At 39.4% G+C, this 19,557-nt stretch overlaps 2 protein-coding genes across 7 annotated transcripts in view; one reads left to right on the top strand and one right to left on the bottom strand.

The window, feature by feature from the left end:
* cyth3b (cytohesin 3b) overlaps window positions 1–5,471 on the top strand; it is a 44,684-nt gene extending 39,213 nt beyond the window's left edge. For 5 of the 6 annotated variants that reach the window (XM_056751719.1, XM_056751723.1, XM_056751717.1 and 2 more), the window contains 4 exons: window positions 1,471–1,547; window positions 2,041–2,112; window positions 2,198–2,352; window positions 3,462–5,471. In XM_056751719.1, coding sequence (XP_056607697.1) covers window positions 1,471–1,547; window positions 2,041–2,112; window positions 2,198–2,352; window positions 3,462–3,534 — 377 coding nt within the window. In that variant the 3' untranslated portion in view covers window positions 3,535–5,471. Of the gene's footprint in view, window positions 1–1,470; window positions 1,548–2,040; window positions 2,113–2,197; window positions 2,357–3,461 lie in introns of those variants that run through there. The other variant, XM_056751724.1, reaches the window with a different exon arrangement.
* A 284-nt stretch (window positions 5,472–5,755) lies between these two features.
* cacng5b (calcium channel, voltage-dependent, gamma subunit 5b) lies at window positions 5,756–17,393 on the bottom strand. Its single transcript, XM_056753078.1, has 7 exons — window positions 17,285–17,393; window positions 16,604–16,665; window positions 15,754–15,992; window positions 9,650–9,736; window positions 7,565–7,705; window positions 7,341–7,486; window positions 5,756–6,900 (listed from the first exon to the last, which is right to left on the bottom strand). The coding sequence occupies exons 3-7, from the start codon at window positions 15,947–15,949 to the stop codon at window positions 6,643–6,645; spliced, it is 828 nt and encodes a 275-aa protein (XP_056609056.1). The 5' UTR covers window positions 15,950–15,992; window positions 16,604–16,665; window positions 17,285–17,393; the 3' UTR covers window positions 5,756–6,642.
* Between the last annotated feature and the right edge of the window lie 2,164 nt (window positions 17,394–19,557).

Genomic DNA, 19,557 nt, shown 5'->3' on the forward strand with positions numbered 1-19,557 from the left:
ATATAATCATTTCTTTACTCCATGATGCTCCATCTCAACTCTTGAAGATCATCATGAATAACTAGATCAATGAGAATCAAACTATGCTAGACTTTTTGCTAATAAATGAGACTACAAACAGAAGAGATCTAATGTGATATCTCATAAATGTGAAACAGGAGCCACGTAGATCTCTGGTCATGATGAAAATACAGGAATGACAATGTGTTAAAATAACAAAATGTAGAATCATGGCACTTATTTAAAAGAGGAATCAGGAATACATTTACTCAAAAGTATGTTAAATTTAAATGATAAAACCTATGCTGGCTATAGACCTTTTCTTCGGACGCGCAGGCGCCTGACCCCCAGGTAACTTCCGGTTTGTGTTTGGCTAGTGTCTAATAATATAACTATTTACATTTTATGTTAATATTAATTTGAATTATTATTTTACCATACAAGGCACGGTGGCTTAGTGGTTAGCACGTTCGCCTCACACCTCCAGGGTTGGGTGTTCGATTCCCGCTCCCGACTTGTGTGTGTGGAGTTTGCATGTTCTCCCCGTGCCTCGGGGGTTTCCTCCGGGTACTCCGGTTTCCTCCCCTGGTCCAAAGACATGCATGGTAGGTTGATTGGCATCTCTGGAAAAATTGTCCGTAGGGTGTGAGTACGTGAGTGAATGAGTGAGTGTGTGTGCCCTGCGATGGGTTGGCACTCCATCCAGGGTGTATCCTGCCTTGATGCCCGATGACTCCTGAGATAGGCGCAGGCTCCCCGTGACCCGAGGTAGTTCGGATAAGCGGTAGAAAATGGATGGATGGATTTTACCATACAATAGTTTTGTTGTATGTTCATTTTATTTAATAAACAATTTGTTGAATTGGTCCTGTAGTTTTGACACATTTAAACAAATCATATAGTTACATCTAGCGGTTGAGCTTGGTATTGCAGTCTAAATTCAAAATATTGGAGAGGCAAGTTTAGCCAAGTAACTCTTCTACTGGGTGTCTTTTGATTGTTATCTGAAATAATCTACAGACACTCTATTGTTTGTGAATGTGTACTGGAAGTTCAGTTGGGGTCACAAAACATTGTTTGTGTTAAGATGAAACAGTCTATATCTAAAAGCTGAACAAAGATGATCTCTCAGGTACCTAATCTTGTCAGTTTGTGAAGGCCTGTAATATCCCCACAACTCTAATAAATAGGCAGTTCATTCGTCGATGACATATTTATAATCTCTGGCATAGAGACAAGAGATTAGATTCACTATACATTTGCTTGGTTATATCTCAGTTTAAGATCATATGGTGCCTGTAAAGTATTTTTGAACCCAGTTTCCAGACACCAGCTAAGCTTTAATGCCATTGAAATAAAAGGACCACTCTATATGTAATTGCTGCATTAATCGTTTCTTTGTTTGACGTTACAATGAATGTCTTTGTTTCAGTTGTTTCATTGTGTTTTTCTCCATAATTTTCTATGCAGGTGGACGAGTGAAAACATGGAAGAGGAGGTGGTTTATTCTGACCGACAACTGCTTGTACTATTTCGAGTACACAACAGTACGTTTCTTAATTGTTTTCTTGTGCTACAGTCAATTTGTCACAATTTTACATATTTTTTGAAAAACGAGAATTGACACATACTAATCGTTTGACGTAAAGATTTTTCTTGTACCAGCATGTCTGTGTGTGTGCGTGTCTGTCTGTGTGTGTGTGTGTGCATGCTTCTCTGTGTGCGCATGCTTGTCTGTGTGTGTGTATGCCTGCTTGTCTGTGTGTGTGTCTATGTTTGTGTGTGTTAGTATGTGTGCATATTGTGTGTGTGGAGCATTTGTTTGTGGGTATGTCTGTCCTCTGTGTTTTCACCTTATTCTTGTTTTTACAGGTATAACTTTAATTGTTTTGATTACAGTCAATATGTCTCATGTACAGCTGCTTTGTTACAATGAAAATTGTAAAAAGCCCTATAGAAAACAAAGTTGAGTTGAGAACTATAGTAGAGAAGTTGTATTCGGGTGGTGGATTTGTATTGACGTGTTTCTCTTGCCTGCAGGACAAAGAACCGCGTGGAATCATCCCTCTGGAGAACCTCAGCATCAGAGAGGTGGAGGAACCGCGAAAACCTGTGAGTGATGATAGGCTCCATCCAAAAAAACCTTGCGCTGTACAGAATGAAGACCTTGTGCCTCATGTTGTGTCTCCTCTTGCAGAACTGTTTTGAGTTGTACAATCCAAACCATAAAGGACAGGTGATCAAGGCGTGTAAGACAGAGGCAGATGGACGGGTGGTGGAGGGGAACCATGTGGTCTACAGGATATCAGCACCCACACCCGAAGAGAAAGAAGAATGGATCAAATCCATCAAGTAAGACTTGCAGCCGAGGAAGTTGTTGGTACACCATTTGCTTTTAATATGGCTTCACACCTCACTATACAACTTTTGAATACTTGCTCTTTCACCCGTTTCTTGCGCTGAACTTGTTCTGCAACTACTTACTTTATCATTCCTTGTTTTGGCATGCTATACAAAAGATAAGAACTTTTGTTTTTCTTCATAGTAGTTCTGAAAGATTTTTAAAAAAACATTTCATTCAAGCTCTGAAGTTCCAGAAGGCATGGGGAAACAAAACATAACTATGATTTTCATATTTTTGTTATATTTATATTTTATATAAAATATACAATCAGGTAATTTTTCAGATGTCACAGTTGCACAGTTTGGGGTCAAACACAACAGGAGATTCAAAAGTACACTTTTATGAAATGCAAACCAGTTTATTCCCAAGCTGTATTGAGGTAGTATACATTGACAAGTATACTAGTGGTATTACTGGATGTATGTCCATAAAATTTATGGTACTTAAAATCTAATTCAAGTTAACTGAAGGAGTATATTTAAAATAAAGTATGAGGTACAAACGGCTCACTCAAATCATCTGAACCCCAACCTTTACATGGTTGACTATGGATCATTTGGCTGCCAATAACACCAACTATATCTTTACATTTTACTGTATTTTACAATACTCATTTACTATATGCATGTAAATTAAAAATTAAATAAATTGTTATATACGCACGCATCCGATGATTATTTATGCAACATTTTCAGTGGTACAAAAACCTGATATTGCTATGAAATATATGTTTTGTTGTAGTGGAGGATGAGCTCCACATCCTCCTACCTAAAAATATTTCTAGACAGGAAACGGTATCAATTCCTCTACTTTGTGTAGCACTTATACGAACATCATTATAGATGTACCTTGTGTTGTGGACAAGCAAGAAACGCAACTCTGATAAACAGTGGAGGCGGAGTTTCAAAGGGGGGCAGGTTCTGCTCTTTGAAACCATGGAAACCAAACTAGGTCACTGAACAAACTATTTTTCATGATGCAGTTAAGCAGGGCTGAATAAAAATGCATTTCCATATCAAAGATGCTCTCTAACGTCTGCTTCATTTGGTTTCTTCAGAGCGAGCATCAGCCGGGACCCCTTCTACGACATGCTGGCCACCAGGAAGAGACGCATCGCCAACAAGAAGTGAAAAGCGCCTTCCAACCCCAATACCACATGATCTGCACACGCCGCCTTCTCGGACAGCCTTTGTGCGAATGTGTGTGTGTTTAACGGTTTACAACAGCTGAAGAATTCAATGTTTATAGTTCATTTCTTGTGTTTCTGCTAGTGTAAAAACACAGCTGTCAGGGGCTGTTTGTGTTTGCATGGATGTTGGTTTGTGTATCTGGGCAAATCACTGAAGAGCCCGGAGTTTAAGAATTCTCACTTCACAGAAAAGCCATTTGTTTCAGATGAGATGAGATGAGATACTTTATAGTCGCAGTGTGGTCGTACAGGCCACGTCACAATCTCTTAAGGTGCTAGAAGACTTCCAGTGAGTGTGACCTCAGAGGAAGTCAGAGGTCAGAGATGTCAATAAGATCTGTGCTTACGTGAGGTGCCAGTCTGGAGTCAGCTGGACTGATTTCATTTTGTAAGACTGAGAAATGACAAACATACATGTGTAGTTTAAAGTCCCCGTGAACCGGAAATTGCGATTGTTTTTACTTCTCTATTCTAACGCATTTCTGAGCGAAAAGGAGTTTCAAAAGAGTAAATTAGTGGCCGTGGCTTACATTTTTTACTGCAAATTGATTGGATGTATAAGAACAGCTGTTGCATTTTGAAATGAAACCAGCAGCAGACTGACAGTTGAAGGGGAGGAGTTAACAGATGCTCCCCAAAGTTGTCTAATTTACGTCATTTGAGATGGATCGTCATTTCGGGGCGGAAGTGCATTTTCAGATTTTAACCGTGGATTATTAGGGTACATGACTTTTAAAAAGAAAATGAGCCACATTGAAAAGCTATTTACTATAATCGCTGCAATATTTCATGAAAAAATAAGTATTGTAATTTTAATTTCACTGGGACTTTAAGATAGTGTTGTACATCCATTTAACCTTTCGTTTCTGATCTCGCAAACAGTCTCACGGGAATTCGTGACTTTGTCACAAACTGTAATCTTTTAATTTGTGTTTACTGACACTAATTTCCTTTTTTGTGTCAGTCAGCACAACTTTTTTCGTGTCACCCAGCACGTCTTTCAATCTAATGTATTTTAATACACAATATCTTCATATGTATAAAGATATATCAACGTAATCTGATGGGAATTCATACGTATTTTAAAAGGTGGCCCATTCGTTTGAATTCCTATTTCCTGCGATCTCATTGGTATGTTTCGTTATGATTTGAGTTTTCCTCTGTGATGTTGGGTTTAGGGGCGGGGTTGGGGAGCAATTTATCCTTTGTTTAACCACCTCGTGAAACTCTTGTTTCGAGCAAATTTAGGGTCTGGGGTGAAGTAAGGTGTTGGTTAACCACATCCTAAAATATGTACTACTTCTTTTGATATAAGGTTACACATATATAAATGTAAATACACACAGTCTGTTTAAAGAAAGTCGTGCTGAGTGACATTAAAAAAGGATGTGCTCACTAACACCAAAAAAATGGGGATATTCTTTTCCATGAACACGAATTCATAGATTCCAAATTTTGGGTCTACGCCACAAACTGTCTTGAGACTGGGTTAGATCTTGAGTATAGAAGACTCTTGCAGTTGATGTTTTGATGTAATACGAATGAATTTGCTCGCCTTTGTGGTCCCTTTACAAGTACAGTTGAACGTTTTAATATTTATTTTCTTTGTGAAATTTTATTCGGCTCGATTGGTAAGCTATAGATCTAAGTTATGTGTAAATACTGTAAACTTTTGTCCTCTTTGTGTAAGTACAATCTGTAGCATATAAATCTACTGGTTCTCTATAAAATTAAGGCTGTCTGCTCCATAGCCTTTAACTAATGTACTTCTGTCAGGGAAAATGACCGCGTCATTCTGGAACATGAAGACTTTTTAAAAATCCAGTGGGAATTTATATGTGTTGTAAAATAAAAGTCCAGTCCAGGGTTATAAAACTATCTTCAGTGCCCTTTGCGGCTTCAGATTAACTTTTTTACACGTCTATATAAGCTATTGGTCATATTGTATATTAAATATGAATACATAAAGAATTCATAATGCCAAAGGTTTTGAGAGTGATCTTTGTTCGTTTCACATTGGATTGAAAGAGATTTGAAAATGTTCTTAAAAAATGCTTATTTTGCAATAAGTAACAATAAGTTTCAGATGAAAATAATTTGATGTATTATTTATTTAGATTATAAATATGTACATAATTAGAAAAGTATAGGTGTGCAGAAGCAGAAGGAGTCTGAAATGTTTAAGTGCAGAATAGTTTCTCTGACGCTTATACAAAATATCAACATACAAAGTATCAGATCTATGAAAAACATGTACAAAATTTCAGATACATGCTCACAAAGAAAGAAACATATGTCTTTTAATATTCCTACACTGGACATAATGCTACTTAAACTGTTTCCAATGGCCAAATATTGAAAAAGTCATATTGAACGTGAAACTAGTTTTAAGAAATTAATACGTTTTTAATTAACAAATATTTCTCTCATTATTTGGGTATATTTCATTTATACAGAAACACAAGGAAACATAATATAAATATAATGTGTTTGCTGTATAATATAACCATCCACAGCTTACAACATGTTTAACTAGTGTCACATTTTTCTGATCTGCAACAATACATATCTGTGATGCTACGACTGGTCATTAGTATTACTTAAATATTTCTATTCTCTTCGTTCTTATAGAGGTCAAAATGGTTCTTAAATATATTACCATCATTATATCAATACATTACCCGTCAAAACTCCATATTGAGCAAGAAGTCTATTGTTTCATAATGGCTACAATACATCTCTGAAATTCATATTTATATGAACATCATGAATATTTACACAAATCTACACCCAGTAAGTATGCACCTGTCAATCATACACTTAACCAGTACACTATGTGGACACACTGCAGAAAGTATCACTCTACTGCCTCCTGCTGGAATGACATGACAGCAACAAACACAGAACTGAATAAAGTTCACTAGGGGACACGTTTCAACTGTCTGATCCTTACCTGTCTGATAGAACAGCGAATATACGTTAAAAACTGATCAACTATTGCACAAGATCATGACGTACTACTGTCCACGCATCCCTGGTGTCCGGTCTTTCAGCAGGGGGAGGAGGACATCTGGTCATAGTCTGGACACTTGAGGAGGGCAGGGTAGCTGGCATTCATTTGTAGAGAGGCGTCGCTGGAGATGTCTGACGGGCTGCGGCCTCTCGTCCAGGCATCAGGGTGCAGGAACTGACCCGAGTGATCCGAGCAGTTGCTCAGGCGCGGCCGGTAGAAGCTGGGCCGAGGCTGATAGATTTCCTCTGCTGTGTATCGCTTCATGAACAGGTAGACAGACATCACACCTGCACTCTAAACACAAAAACACTTTCAATTCAAATGAATCCAATACAAGTGTTAAATCACAGTAAGAAAAGAAATTCAGATGTACATAAATAAATAAAAGAAGACTAAATGAAGAGTTTGGCTTAACATGAGCTAACTTCGTTTAAAAAAACATTTAAAAATCATGTTTTGTATTCTGTTATCGTGTTTTTTATTGTGTTAGTTAGCTGTATTTATTGAGTTATTATGCCTTAAATCAAAACAAAACAACTGCAGTTTGATTGATATGAACTGGAATGCACAAAAAAACATGATTTTGAACAATTTTAAAAACGAATTTGGAACCAAACCAAACAAGATTATACTTTTTACAGTATTAGCTTGGGGGAAAATTCTGGGGTTTTACATGGTTACCTTGAATACAAACAAAACACAAATTCACTGATGTCTGACAGAAATATTTGTACCTCAGTGAGGAGGAAGGAGATGGCAGCAAACGCGAAGGACCATCCGTACTTATAGCTGAAATACGCTTCATTACTCTTGGTCCTGTTCAACATCTCATCATTAATGCTGGAGATGTAGAGAACCAAACCCACCACTAGAGACAGACCTGTGTGACAGAGAAACATCCATTTGAGCCAGCGTGACATCACGCCTCACAATCAATGAACCAGGGTCAGAGAAGTACCTGACAAGATGAAGAAGATTCCAGAGACGAAGGCCAGTATGGTGCGGTGGGGCCGGATGTGTCCGATGTTGTTTAGCACAAAGCCAATGAACATAAAGAACAAACTGACCAGTGGGAACGGCGTCGCTGAGCGAATCATCTCTGCACAGAGACCACAAACAGAAAATAATTATGTTTGCCACTTACACATTTATACATTAAATCCCACATCCTCACAAAGTGTAGCTTCAAAACTTCCCAATGTCCCTTTGGATAAAAGCAAAAATCCTACCAAAGAGTACACAGCAGTATGTCATTGTATAACACATTCTAAATATGATTAAAACCTCTTCTGTGATTAATAAAACACAAAGTCGTGTACTTGTTACGGAGGAGATGGTTTTAGTCTGAGACCCAGAGAATGTTTAGGGAAAAAATATAAAATCTAATAAACATATTTTGTGTACTTTTTAACATAAAACTACAGCAATTTACATAATAAATTTTGTATATTGTTGTAGTTGTGCAGTTCATGGTAAAATACTAATAAATGCTCATTTACACATAAGTATAATTTTGACAACTAAACTATTTGGGTATTATACAATTTCATGTACAGCAATATTAAGTAACTAAAGCAAAACTTGGATGGAGCCATTGAAGCAGATATTAAAATAAAGCGGGTTCTTGTAGTGTTTGTGTGTAATTGTATATACTGTTAGAAGATAGAAAGGTTAGACCCTATCTCACTGAGCATGCGTCACAACTCCTTGTCCAGGCCCTGGTGATCTCAAGGTTGGACTACTGCAATACTCTCCTTGCTGTTCTTCCTGCAAAGGCTATCAAACAACTCCAGCTGGTTCAAAACGCAGCAGCAAGCCTCATATTCCAACAGCCTAAAAGGGCTTATTTGACACCCCTTTTCATCTCTCTCCACTGGCTATTGGTTGCAGCCCGTATCAGATTCAAGTCACTTAAACTTGTCTACAGGACTATAACTGGATCTGCACCGGCTTACTTTCACACCCTCCTGCACTCCTACACCCCATCAAGATCCCTGCGTTCAGCAAACCAGCGGCGTCTTGTATTGCCTTCCCATAAGGGCAGTAAATCGCTCTCTCTTGCTCTTTCTCATTCACTACTCCTTCATGGTGGAACATTCTTCCTAACTCTTTCCGGTCAACCACATCTCTCACAACATTCAAAAAACTACTTAAAACCCATTTCTTCTGTGAATACTTGACAAAAAAAAACTTTCTCTCAACAGGTAGTTGTCTAGCTTTTGCTGAAACCAGTAACTTTGTATTGGCACCTACTGTTATTGCTCCTGTATGACATATCCCTTATTGCTCCCTAAACTCTTTGTAAGTCACTTTGGATAAAAGCGTCTGTTAAATGACTAAATGTAAATGTTCTGTAAGGTTAATAACAACAGGGGAAATCAATTTTCTTTTTAATTAAAGGTTTTTAATTAAGGGCGCACAATCAAAACAACAACATTGCCGTAGCTTGATGATGCTGTGAAGGAGCATCTAATGATGGGATCTGTTGTCTTCAACTCCACCGCTCATGGCCATCAATCAGACGGAACGAGAAATCATGTTAAAAGATTAGATTTTATAATTGTTCTGTGAATAATTGTGGTCCATAAATAAGGGACTACTCGAAACAAGTAAGTGGCTTACTAGATGTTAGACACTACTTCTGCATTTGTCCACGACACTGTTGTAATGCGGTTTCTAAATCATCCAAGGCGGTAACAAAGGGGACAAGGATATGACGGCAATGACAGCCCCATGTCAATCTTTAGAAGGGCGATTTTCTCACGATTTACAAGTAGGTGGAAACATTTGAGATATTGTAAGTACTCAGCTGAACAAAATATATAACACTAGCTTGGTTTTTGGATATTTTACTTCAAAATTGTTACAAACTGCACCTTTAACAATGGCAAATGTTGTCTGTAATGGTTTAGCGGTAGTAGAGGATAGAATATACAATTTGAACAGTATCTAAGTCATAAGGGAAATGGATAGTCCTCATATGTGCAAGAGTGTGTGTGTTTTGAGTGGGTGTGTGTGTGTGTGCATGTGTGTTATCACTTACTCAAAACACTGACTGTGGACTCACTGGTGATCTGGACACTCATAGGCATCATATACTCGATGGTGAAGCAGCGTCCTCTCTCCTCACCTGACAAAGACACATCGCAGCACAATCTTACTGCTAACACGTTGCTTTAAAATACTTTATAGAGTCTTATACTGTAGGTACCAACGTCGCAGATGTTTCTTAAAAAATGGTTGAGTAGAAATAAAAATTGATTTTTGCAAAGACAAGAGGTGTTTTAAGTACATTAATTCAGAGCCCATTTATCCAGATAAGACATGTTAGAACCTCGAATTCAGGAGGAACAGTGTGGTTTTCGTCCCGGTCGTGGAACACTGGACCAGCTCTATACCCTCTCCAGGGTGCTGGAGGGTTCATGGGAGTTTGCCCAACCAATCCACATGTGCTTTGTGGATTTGGAGAAGGCATTCGACTGTGTCCCTCGCGGCATCATGTGGAGGGTGCTCTGGGAGTATGGGATTCGGGACCCTTTGCTAAGGGCTATCCGGTCCCTGTACGACCGGAGCAGGAGCTTGGTTCGCATTGCCGGCAGTAAGTCAGACTTGTTCCCGGTGCGGGTTGGACTCCGGCAGGGCTGCCCTTTGTCGCCGGTTCTGTTCATAATTTTTATGGACAGAATTTCTAGGCGCAGCCAGGGGGCGGAGGGTGTCGGGTTTGGGGGGTTTGACCACACGATTTAATCTCTGCTCTTTGCGGATGATGTTGTCGTGCTGGCCCCATCAGACCATGACCTTCAGCAGGCACTGGGACGGTTTGCAGCCGAGTGTGAAGCGGCTGGGATGAGAATCAGCACCTCCAAATCCGAGGCCATGGTTCTCAGTCGGAAAAGGGTGGCTTGCTCACTTCAGGTTGGTGGAGAGTTCCTGCCTCAAGTGGAGGAGTTCAAGTATCTGGGGGTCTTGTTCACGAGTGAGGGAAGGATGGAACGGGAGATTGACAGACGGATCGTTGCAGCCTCTGCAGTAATGCGGTCGCTGTACCGGTCCGTCGTGGTGAAGAAGGAGCTGAGCCGCAAGGGCTGTGGGTCATGACCGAAAGGACAAGATCCCGGATACCATGGGCGTAAATCTCATTTAACAGTAGGGGGGTACAATACATATAAAATTTCTCAAGAGCAATTTTTGGAGGGGACACAAATAATACAGTCAAATTTGTACGACACTAAGCGACAATATGCATTAGGTTTATAGGTTTATCATGCAGACTTGCAGTCATATTATAAATGAACTGAACTGTGAACAATAAAGGTTTTTCCATTTATATATATTTTTTGTCTTTGTTGTGAAGACAGGAACTACCCATGATACTACATGTTGACATTGAGTCACTTTTTTAAACAGTTTTAAAATGTTATCCTGATTTATACTGCAACATTGTTTGACAAAGTAACCGTACATCGACATTATTGAGTGGTTGTTATTTTCCCCTGTAGTGCCCAATCTCCGCTAACAAAATTGTTCATGTTCGTGTACCCAAACAAACTTAAATTCTGTGATGTACTCGTTGATGAATCGCCCGAGATTCAGTAAACTGAATGTTTATCTTATCCGCCGCGCACATACTGCACAAATAGATGTTGAGAAAACAACCTTCTCCAACTGAATGAAAGCTGTGCACCTTTAGTGGACGATAGATAGAGTGCCAACATCACAAAACTGTAACCGGTATTTTCGTGGCTGTGTGTGACACGGGACTTGAATGGCGGGATCCGTGGCTAAGTGTTGCGGTTAATGTTCACATCATGCCAGGTCGCTTAAAATATAACAATGCATGAGAAACGGCTTCGGAGTGTAAATTGCAGTGTGTGAACGTATGTTCTAACGTATAACTAAGGTATTAATTGCTAACATAGCAGATTCATGGAAAAATACATCGGCAAGCAGCATTTTTTTAAACAACTAATTTATTAATGAATCAGCATGAACTACATTAATGAGAATCACTTCATTTAAAGTGAATAAAATATCCTTCTTACTGGAGTTCAACAACCACTGATGAACTGAGCCGCATACCTGACTTGAATGTGTTGCGCAATGGGCAGGTGAGATTAACGTGGATAGCAGGCATTGGGCCAAACCATTGTGAGAGGCAGGGGGAACTCAACAGTTTCTAAATTTAAAACGCAATTTTTGCTTTTGTATTTTCTACTAATTACACAATTAGATTAGATAAACATAAATATATTTATGACAATAGCGAACTTAATTGATCGAGGGGGGGACAACCCTCGGATAGAGGGGGACATGTCCCCTCCGTCCCCTCCGGGATTTACGCCCATGCCGGATACAGGCGGCCGAAATGAGCTTTCTCCGCAGGGTGGCTGGGCGATCCCTTAGAGATAGGGTTAGAAGCTCGGTCACTCGGGAGGAGCTCAGAGTACATCCGCTGCTCCTCCACATCGAGAGGGGCCAGCTGAGGTGGCTCGGGCATCTTTTCCGGATGCCCCCTGGACGCCTTCCCGGGAAGGTGTTCCGGGCATGTCCCACCGGGAGGAGACCCCGGGGAAGACCTAGAACACGCTGGAGGGACTATGTCTCCCGGCTGGCCTGGGAACGCCTCGGTGTCCCCCCGGAAGAGCTGGAGGAAGTGTCTAGGGAGAGGGAAGTCTGGGCATCCCTGCTTAGACTGCTGCCCCCGCGACCCGGCCCCGGATAAAGAGGAAGAAAAAGGATGTATGGATGGACATGTTATAAGATATTATGAGATATTATAAGCACTTCTACTGTAAGTGACGTGTAAACAAGATATAAACAATATATGAGCAGAATAAGCATAAAACATTTTATGCACTCTGGTCTGAATATAAGCAGCGGTTTATTAATTCTAGGTCACTGGGTTCCTCTGAATTGGCAGGGTTTTGTATAGACGGTTGCTCTGAAGTTTCAACACTTTCATTCAGTCAGAGGGCGCCAACTGAACATGCCTGATACAAATCTACATTTTCAATTTCAGAATTTGGACGCACTCTCAAACTCTCATCGACATTGTAATTTTATAAGTCGAGATAAATGTAGGAACCCAAGAGCAACCATCCAGCACACCTTATCACGGTGGCTCCGAGTTTGTCATGGGCAGAATTTGAATCAAACTTGATGTAGTTAGACATCAGGAGAGACATTTGAGTGAGGCGTCAGAGCTCTGAGTCACTGTTGACACTGACAGATCCATTGTGTGCACACAGTCTTCTAACTCCCAACCTTATGCCTCCCTCTCACATTCAACAACCTCAAGACTTCTCAAAGTTTCGGGTGTTGAAGGGCAGGAGCCTCACAATCTCATCCCCGTGGAGCTCAAATGACTCCTCACATCTGCTTACGGTCACGCTCAGTTTCACTGGCTATAAACAGCGTGGGTTTGAACCACTCGCCCACAAACACTGTACATTCCTTCACACAAAGTGTGAATTTTGTTTGGCAATTCAGATGACAGTGAGGTGAAAGCCTAAACCATAATGAGAAACACAACCTCACGTGTATTAACCTCCTCCGTACATGAGAAGATGTGTCTTCATGAAACACATCCCTCACAACATATGCCATGAAGATGTCGGGACACAACTTCAGCCTTTCTGCATTAATTGCCCCAAATGCCTGAAATGACATTAATAAAAGCGCAAAATCAATAAGCCCCTTTAAATGAGTACAGTCAACTCAATCACCTGTTTATTTATCAAAGACTCAGTATTTTTTAGGAGAAAAGCCCATATCTAAAGCAGTTGGAGAGAATTTTGGATATTTCAATATAGGACCCCCAACCGTATTAAGGCTTCCCAATCTATATAAAACTTTACATAATGATAAGAAGATAATTGTTCACAAAGATACTAAAGAAAAAGCTTAATAATTTGAGTTTTATTTGTTTTATTGTACATCTTCTTGGACGGGGAAAAAAGATGATCTTTAAGAAATCTGAAGATGCCCATCAATGTGAATCCATCAACGTTATCAACATTATTTTATATCTCCACGCTTGGAGTTTTGTCTCTATCTGCACAAAAATCACAACTGACAGCATCAGGGAGAAAAATATATAGAGATGTTTGTTATGATATAAATAGTGGTGGGCCTAACGCCGTTAACGCAGTGAGACTCTTATCGCGCGATAAAAAAAATGTCGCCGTTAATCTATTCTCAAAGTTGGGTTGGGAGCTGGGTCTATACTACGCAAGCTATGATGACTTTCACCTTGATATTTTAGCGCGGATGTATACCAGCTTAACGGCACTGTACGGGGCGAGAACAAGATTTTTCAACTCGCGTGATTCGCGTCATTCGCGGAAGCAGAAGCCGCCTCATCATCTCATAACCAGGGCTTCATTCGCGCGATTCGCGCAGCAAGTAGGTCTATAGGCTCTTTGCATTAACATATAAATCACTCGCGCTTGACATGCCATTCGCGTTTGGTCTGAACACAACATAACGTTACTGTGAAATTACCGCATCAAACGTGACGTGCTAACATGGATGCAGCTATGAAGCCGCCGGGTTTGCTTCAGGGAATATTAATTTTTAAGAAGCTTCCCAATAGAAACATCGACAAGACTAAGGTTGTTTGCACCTTGTGCAATGCGGAATTGGTTTAAAAAAACACTTTCTCTCAACAGGTAGTGGTCTAGCTTTAGTTGAAACCAGTAACTTTGTATTGAGATCTAATGTATAATGGCTCCTGTATGACATATCGCTTGTTGCTCCCTCACTCTTTGTAAGTCGCTTTGGATAAAAGCGTCTGCTAAATGACTAAATGTAAATGTACTGTAGGAGCTCTTCCAGTCTCAAGTACCACCTAAACGCAAATCATCCCTTAGCTAATGCGGAAGTAAACACAAGTTCATTTTATTGAACATAATTTAATTTTCATCACCAATTATCATAGTAGAACAGCTTTCTCAAGCAGTTTGTGATGCATTTTGGAAACAGGAGATGAGCCCCTGGTCTAATGCGCCACCTGGCTTGAGAAACCCGTTCTCAAAGACTTACTTTTAGTCATTATTTGGGTAGCACACATATTCTGAATGCCTTCGGCAGAATTCAAATGAGCCATTTTAATCTAGATTAATCTAGATTAAAAAAATTAATCTATGCCCACCACTAGATATAATGTTAGTGTGTGAAGAAGACAAACACCGGAAAACATTCAAGAACTGCAGACCTAACTTTTCATTTAAGACCATAAATCCTAAACAATATAACAGTGGTGTAAAACTAGAAATGTTCATTGAAAAATGACTCAACTTTGAGGAATAGTTAAACCAAAAACGTTTCAGTGAACAAAAATAAGTGATCACTAAAGGTTTGCTCAAAAAACTTATTTGTTAAAAACCTGTTTAATATGTTAAATCTGCTATTGAATCATCGGTACTTCTAAATATTTAAATCTACCATATCCCATCATAATATATCATTGACACCACGCATAAGAAGAAATGACGTCTATCACTGACATTTAACGTGCCATGATCATTATTCAATGTAAGTGTTTGAGGCAATGGAGGGCTACAGAAAAAGGAAATAGTTCAGAATGTAACCTGTTACACAAAACTGTTGAATGACTTCATAAGACCTGAAATCAGTACTCAAAATGAGGGGGGATCTAGGACCCACCATCAGGCATTAGTTACCCCCTATAACTGGTAAAAAATAGACTTAGTGGGGCCCTTCAGTCATTTTTTATTAATAATAATCTAAAATTTGTGCAGATATGATAGTAAATATTGTGTTTAAAGTAATTTAGACTGTTTCATCGTTTTTAAATGAGCTTCATATCGTTTATTGCTGGTTTAGCGCCTTTCTAAAGGTAGCTTGGGCAAAACAATTAATGCTCAGAAATCCTCACTTGGAAGTAAAAAGTTGTTGACTTATTTATTGGGGTAATTTTCATTCTATCCATTTCTTTGTTCTGTGTTTATCCAATAATACGGTGTATATTTAATAGGGTTATTCGTATTCTTATATCTTCTCAATTCCAATCAGGTGGGTTGACTAGCGCAAAGTCTAGTGTAGCGCAAAATGAAGAACAGCCATGAATAAGAAAACGCTGTAATATGCAAATTCTGAAACGGCTGTCCAAAAACACAGACTCACCAGCTAGAAAACAGACCCTCCACAGGCCTGAGTGGATGGACATGCGTACGTCAGTGCTCTGGTTGAGAGGCAGTATGACGCCCTCCTCCAGATACAGCCAGTAGTCAGTGCTTACGGCGATACCCAGCAGCCCCAGACTGCATACCGCAAACACACTGCTCAGCAGGGTCAGCGCCTTCCTCCCGCACACACTCATGCCACTGAGCACCAACAGGGGGCGTCCGCGCTACACAACCGATCTAAACAGGGAAACAGATGTGTGAAAGAGCGCACAACAAGAGCTGCTGACTGTAAACCAGCAGGACTGACACATGATGAATAGCATAACTGAGAAAATCAACATCCTTTCAGAAGCACACGGATGCTGTTTGAATTCTAATATGACAGGGAAGGTCTTAAATTACATTAACATGAGAAAGAACTGTATAATAGAGTTTGTGACCAAACTTTCCATTGGCTTAATGTTTTTTATCCTAACGTGGGTATTAAACGCAACCTCAACACGTGATCCTCACATAAACCTTTATGTATATATGTATATGTACATTTCAATAAAACAGTATTTATATGTTTATTAAGCTAAATGACAAGAACAGTTGGGGTGTCCACGCAATATAGCGAAATGGTTTTCCTACGTGCGGACTTTTTCGTCCCCATTTTCGCAATGTAGGTCGAAGCAGCACACAAACACACACAGGCACGCACAGATGCATTGACTCGGGGCACTAATGAAGGCTTTTCACGTGTGTTCATGTGTCATCCGAGCACAGCTGCGGCCGCGCATCACTGTTCAACAACATTAAACTGTCAGCTCACACAAATCAATCTTCTGACGTTTAATGAAGTATACCTGTCACTCAGAACGTCAAGGCGTCCATTGCATCTGAGGTTTATACGTAAATGTTGACAGACCTGTTAGAAAGACACAGTTATTATTAGTGGCACTGATAACTCTTTACATAATATAAGGATGCACTGATACACAAAAACAGTTCACAAAATATAAAGCCCAAATGTAGCATGTCATGTGGATTTTAAAGCAGTTTTGTTAAAGAAGACTTAAACAACGTAAATAAATCTACATTTGATGAGAATCTTCATAATTATAATTTAAGTCCATCGTATATGTAAAACAACCTTAACGATCCACAGCATTAATGTTATTAAATTATTATAAACAGAGTTTACTGCTGAACAATAAGAGTAATTTCATATAATTTACTCAACAAATTACACCCGCATTGCTACACACTACATGCCCGAGATATTATTTCATATTTAACGAGCACATAAAACAAACGAACCTGCTTAAAATATATAAACAAAAAGGAAATGCGACATATATGAAAATATAATGACATTAATTAGATATGCAATACTCACACGTAGAAATATAAACATTAAATGCATGAGAAAAATAAACATTAAATACATAAATTAAACATTGCATCGAAACATAGATGACGTAGACTATTAAATGTGTGAGATATCTAAAAGAAGTGAGTAGCTATTGAAAAAGAAGATAATTTACCTGATGAATGTTTTTGATGGAGGCATTAGCTGTGTTTGGAATGAAACGCTCGACGATGGAGTCTGAACTGAGCGCGTGTGCGAGTGTGTGTGTGGAGAGGGCACGTCTGATTCATTTAAACGAATCGGTTCGTCTAGAAAGTTCTTTTCAGTAAATCGACTCTTTGATTCATTGACGTTGGCACTCATTAAAGGCATGGTGTCCAGTTTCTCTTAGCCGTTGTTGATGTTCAAATCACCAAAACAAACACACCCCTACCCCCATCTTACGCTTTCGTCAGCGCTCGGCTCGGCTAATGTCCGTCCAGTGCACTGTGCACCTAACTGCTGATTGGCTACAAGATTGTTTTTGTACTCGGCCCGACTCAGTTGTCTAAAGCTTTATTCGGAAATCGGTTACCCTACCTATAAACACTGCTGGGTATAGGCCTATTTGCAAATTCCAGTAGGAAGTGAGCTATGTCCTAGTCAATTGTCAAGAACTCCTGAACTCAAAGTACAGCACCCTGAATGGTGATGAGCAATTTTGACAATTAACTAAAGCCCTCTTAAAAATGTACCAATGTTGTAAAGGTTACCAGTCTTTGGTATATTGATAATCATCTTTTATTAGCATTGGCTATTTTACTACAAATATTATGTCTAAACTATGTCTAACATGTGAGACACTCTATTGCTCTATTGTACAAGCTCTATTGACAAAGTCTGTCTGCCTCCCGGACAGTGCAGGAAAGATTATTCCAAAGTTTAGGCGTTAGATAGGAAAAGTATCTACCACCTGCACTTGATTTTGAAATTCTAGGTATTACCAAATGACAGGACGACTGAGAGCGTGATGCATGTGAAGGAGTGTAATACAATAGAAGTTCGCTCAAACAATGCGGAGCTAAACCATGTAGGGCTTTATAGGTAATTAGCAAGATCTTAAAATTAATGCGGTGGTTTAAAGGCAACAAGTAAAAGGTTGACAGAACCGAGCTAATATGCTCATACCTTTTTGTATGTGTAAGAAGTCGAGCTGCCGCCTTTTGGACCATTTGGAGTTTTTGTAATAAGCCTGCAGAGCAACCACCTAAACGTGCATTACAGTAATCTAGTCTTGATCTCATGAATCCATGAAATAATTTCTCTGCATCTAACAGTGACAGCATATAAGATGTGACAACATTCTTAAGATGGAAAAACGCAATTTTACAGGTGTTGGCGACATGGCTCTCAAATGACAGATTACTATCAAATAGAAAGCCAAGATTCTTTGCTGAGGGTTTTATGGAGCATCCATCAATAGTATAGTAAACAGTATTCTTGGTTGTAACTTACGGCGGTTTTCAATCCAATAAGTAACACTTCTGTTTTGTCTGAGTTCAGTAATAAGAAATTGTTACTCATCCAGTTTTTTATATCGACTATGCATTCCATTATTCTGTGATACATGAGGCTTCGAAGAAACATAAAATTCAGTATCATCAGCATAACAGTAAAAGCTAATTCCTTTATTATATCTCCAAGAGGTAGCATGTATAATGTGAAGAGCCCTAAGACTGAGCCCTGTGGTACACTGTACTGGACTTGCGATTTGCCTGACACCTCATTGTTAATTGCTACAAATTGAAAACGGTCGGATAAATGGGATTAAAACCATTTCAATGCTATTCCGTTAATGCTGGCGCAATTTTCAAGCCTATGTAGGAGTGTGCTGTGTTCAATGGTGTCAAATGCAGCACTAAGGTCTATCAGCACCAATAACGAGATACAACCTCGGTCAGACGTAAAAAGCAGATCATTTGTAACTCTGATCAAAGCAGTTTCTACTGTGATATGCTCGAAATCCAGACTGGAATTCTTCAGTAATGTCTTTCCTTTGGAGGAAGGAGCATAATTGAGTTGAAGCTACTTTTCCAGTACTTTAGATGTAAAAGGTAAATTCGACATAGGCCTGTAATTCCCTAGTTCTCTAGGGTCAAGTTTTTTTTGACAAGGGGAATTATAACAGCCACCCTATAAGCTTTAGGCGCATGCCCTAATGTCAGAGTTGAGTAAATAATACTAGGAAGAGGATCTATAATTTCCGGGTGCATCTCTTTCAGAAGTTTTGTAGGTATAGGGTGAAGCATGCTTGCTGTTGATTTAGTGTGTGAAGTAGTTCATAAGTGTTAAAATAAAAACCTAGTGTTGTGCACGATAAGTGATGAAAAGTGAGCGGATCCAGACTTTTTATGTCTTTCCTGTATTTACGAGTACAATCCTTCCTTGTGTACGAAATATCTAACTCTG

This window comes from Triplophysa dalaica, chromosome 7 (assembly GCF_015846415.1).
Source record: "Triplophysa dalaica isolate WHDGS20190420 chromosome 7, ASM1584641v1, whole genome shotgun sequence".
Classification (NCBI taxonomy): domain Eukaryota; kingdom Metazoa; phylum Chordata; class Actinopteri; order Cypriniformes; family Nemacheilidae; genus Triplophysa; species Triplophysa dalaica.

Excerpts from the sequence above, each read along its gene's own strand:
- cacng5b (XM_056753078.1), bottom strand. The coding sequence starts at position 15,949 with ATGAGTGTGTGCGGGAGGAAGGCGCTGACCCTGCTGAGCAGTGTGTTT. Across the intron at positions 7,706-9,649 it reads GTCCACAGTCAGTGTTTTGA|AGATGATTCGCTCAGCGACG; the intron begins GTAAGTGATAAC and ends GTCTCTGTGCAG. Across the intron at positions 7,487-7,564 it reads AATCTTCTTCATCTTGTCAG|GTCTGTCTCTAGTGGTGGGT; the intron begins GTACTTCTCTGA and ends TCTGTCACACAG.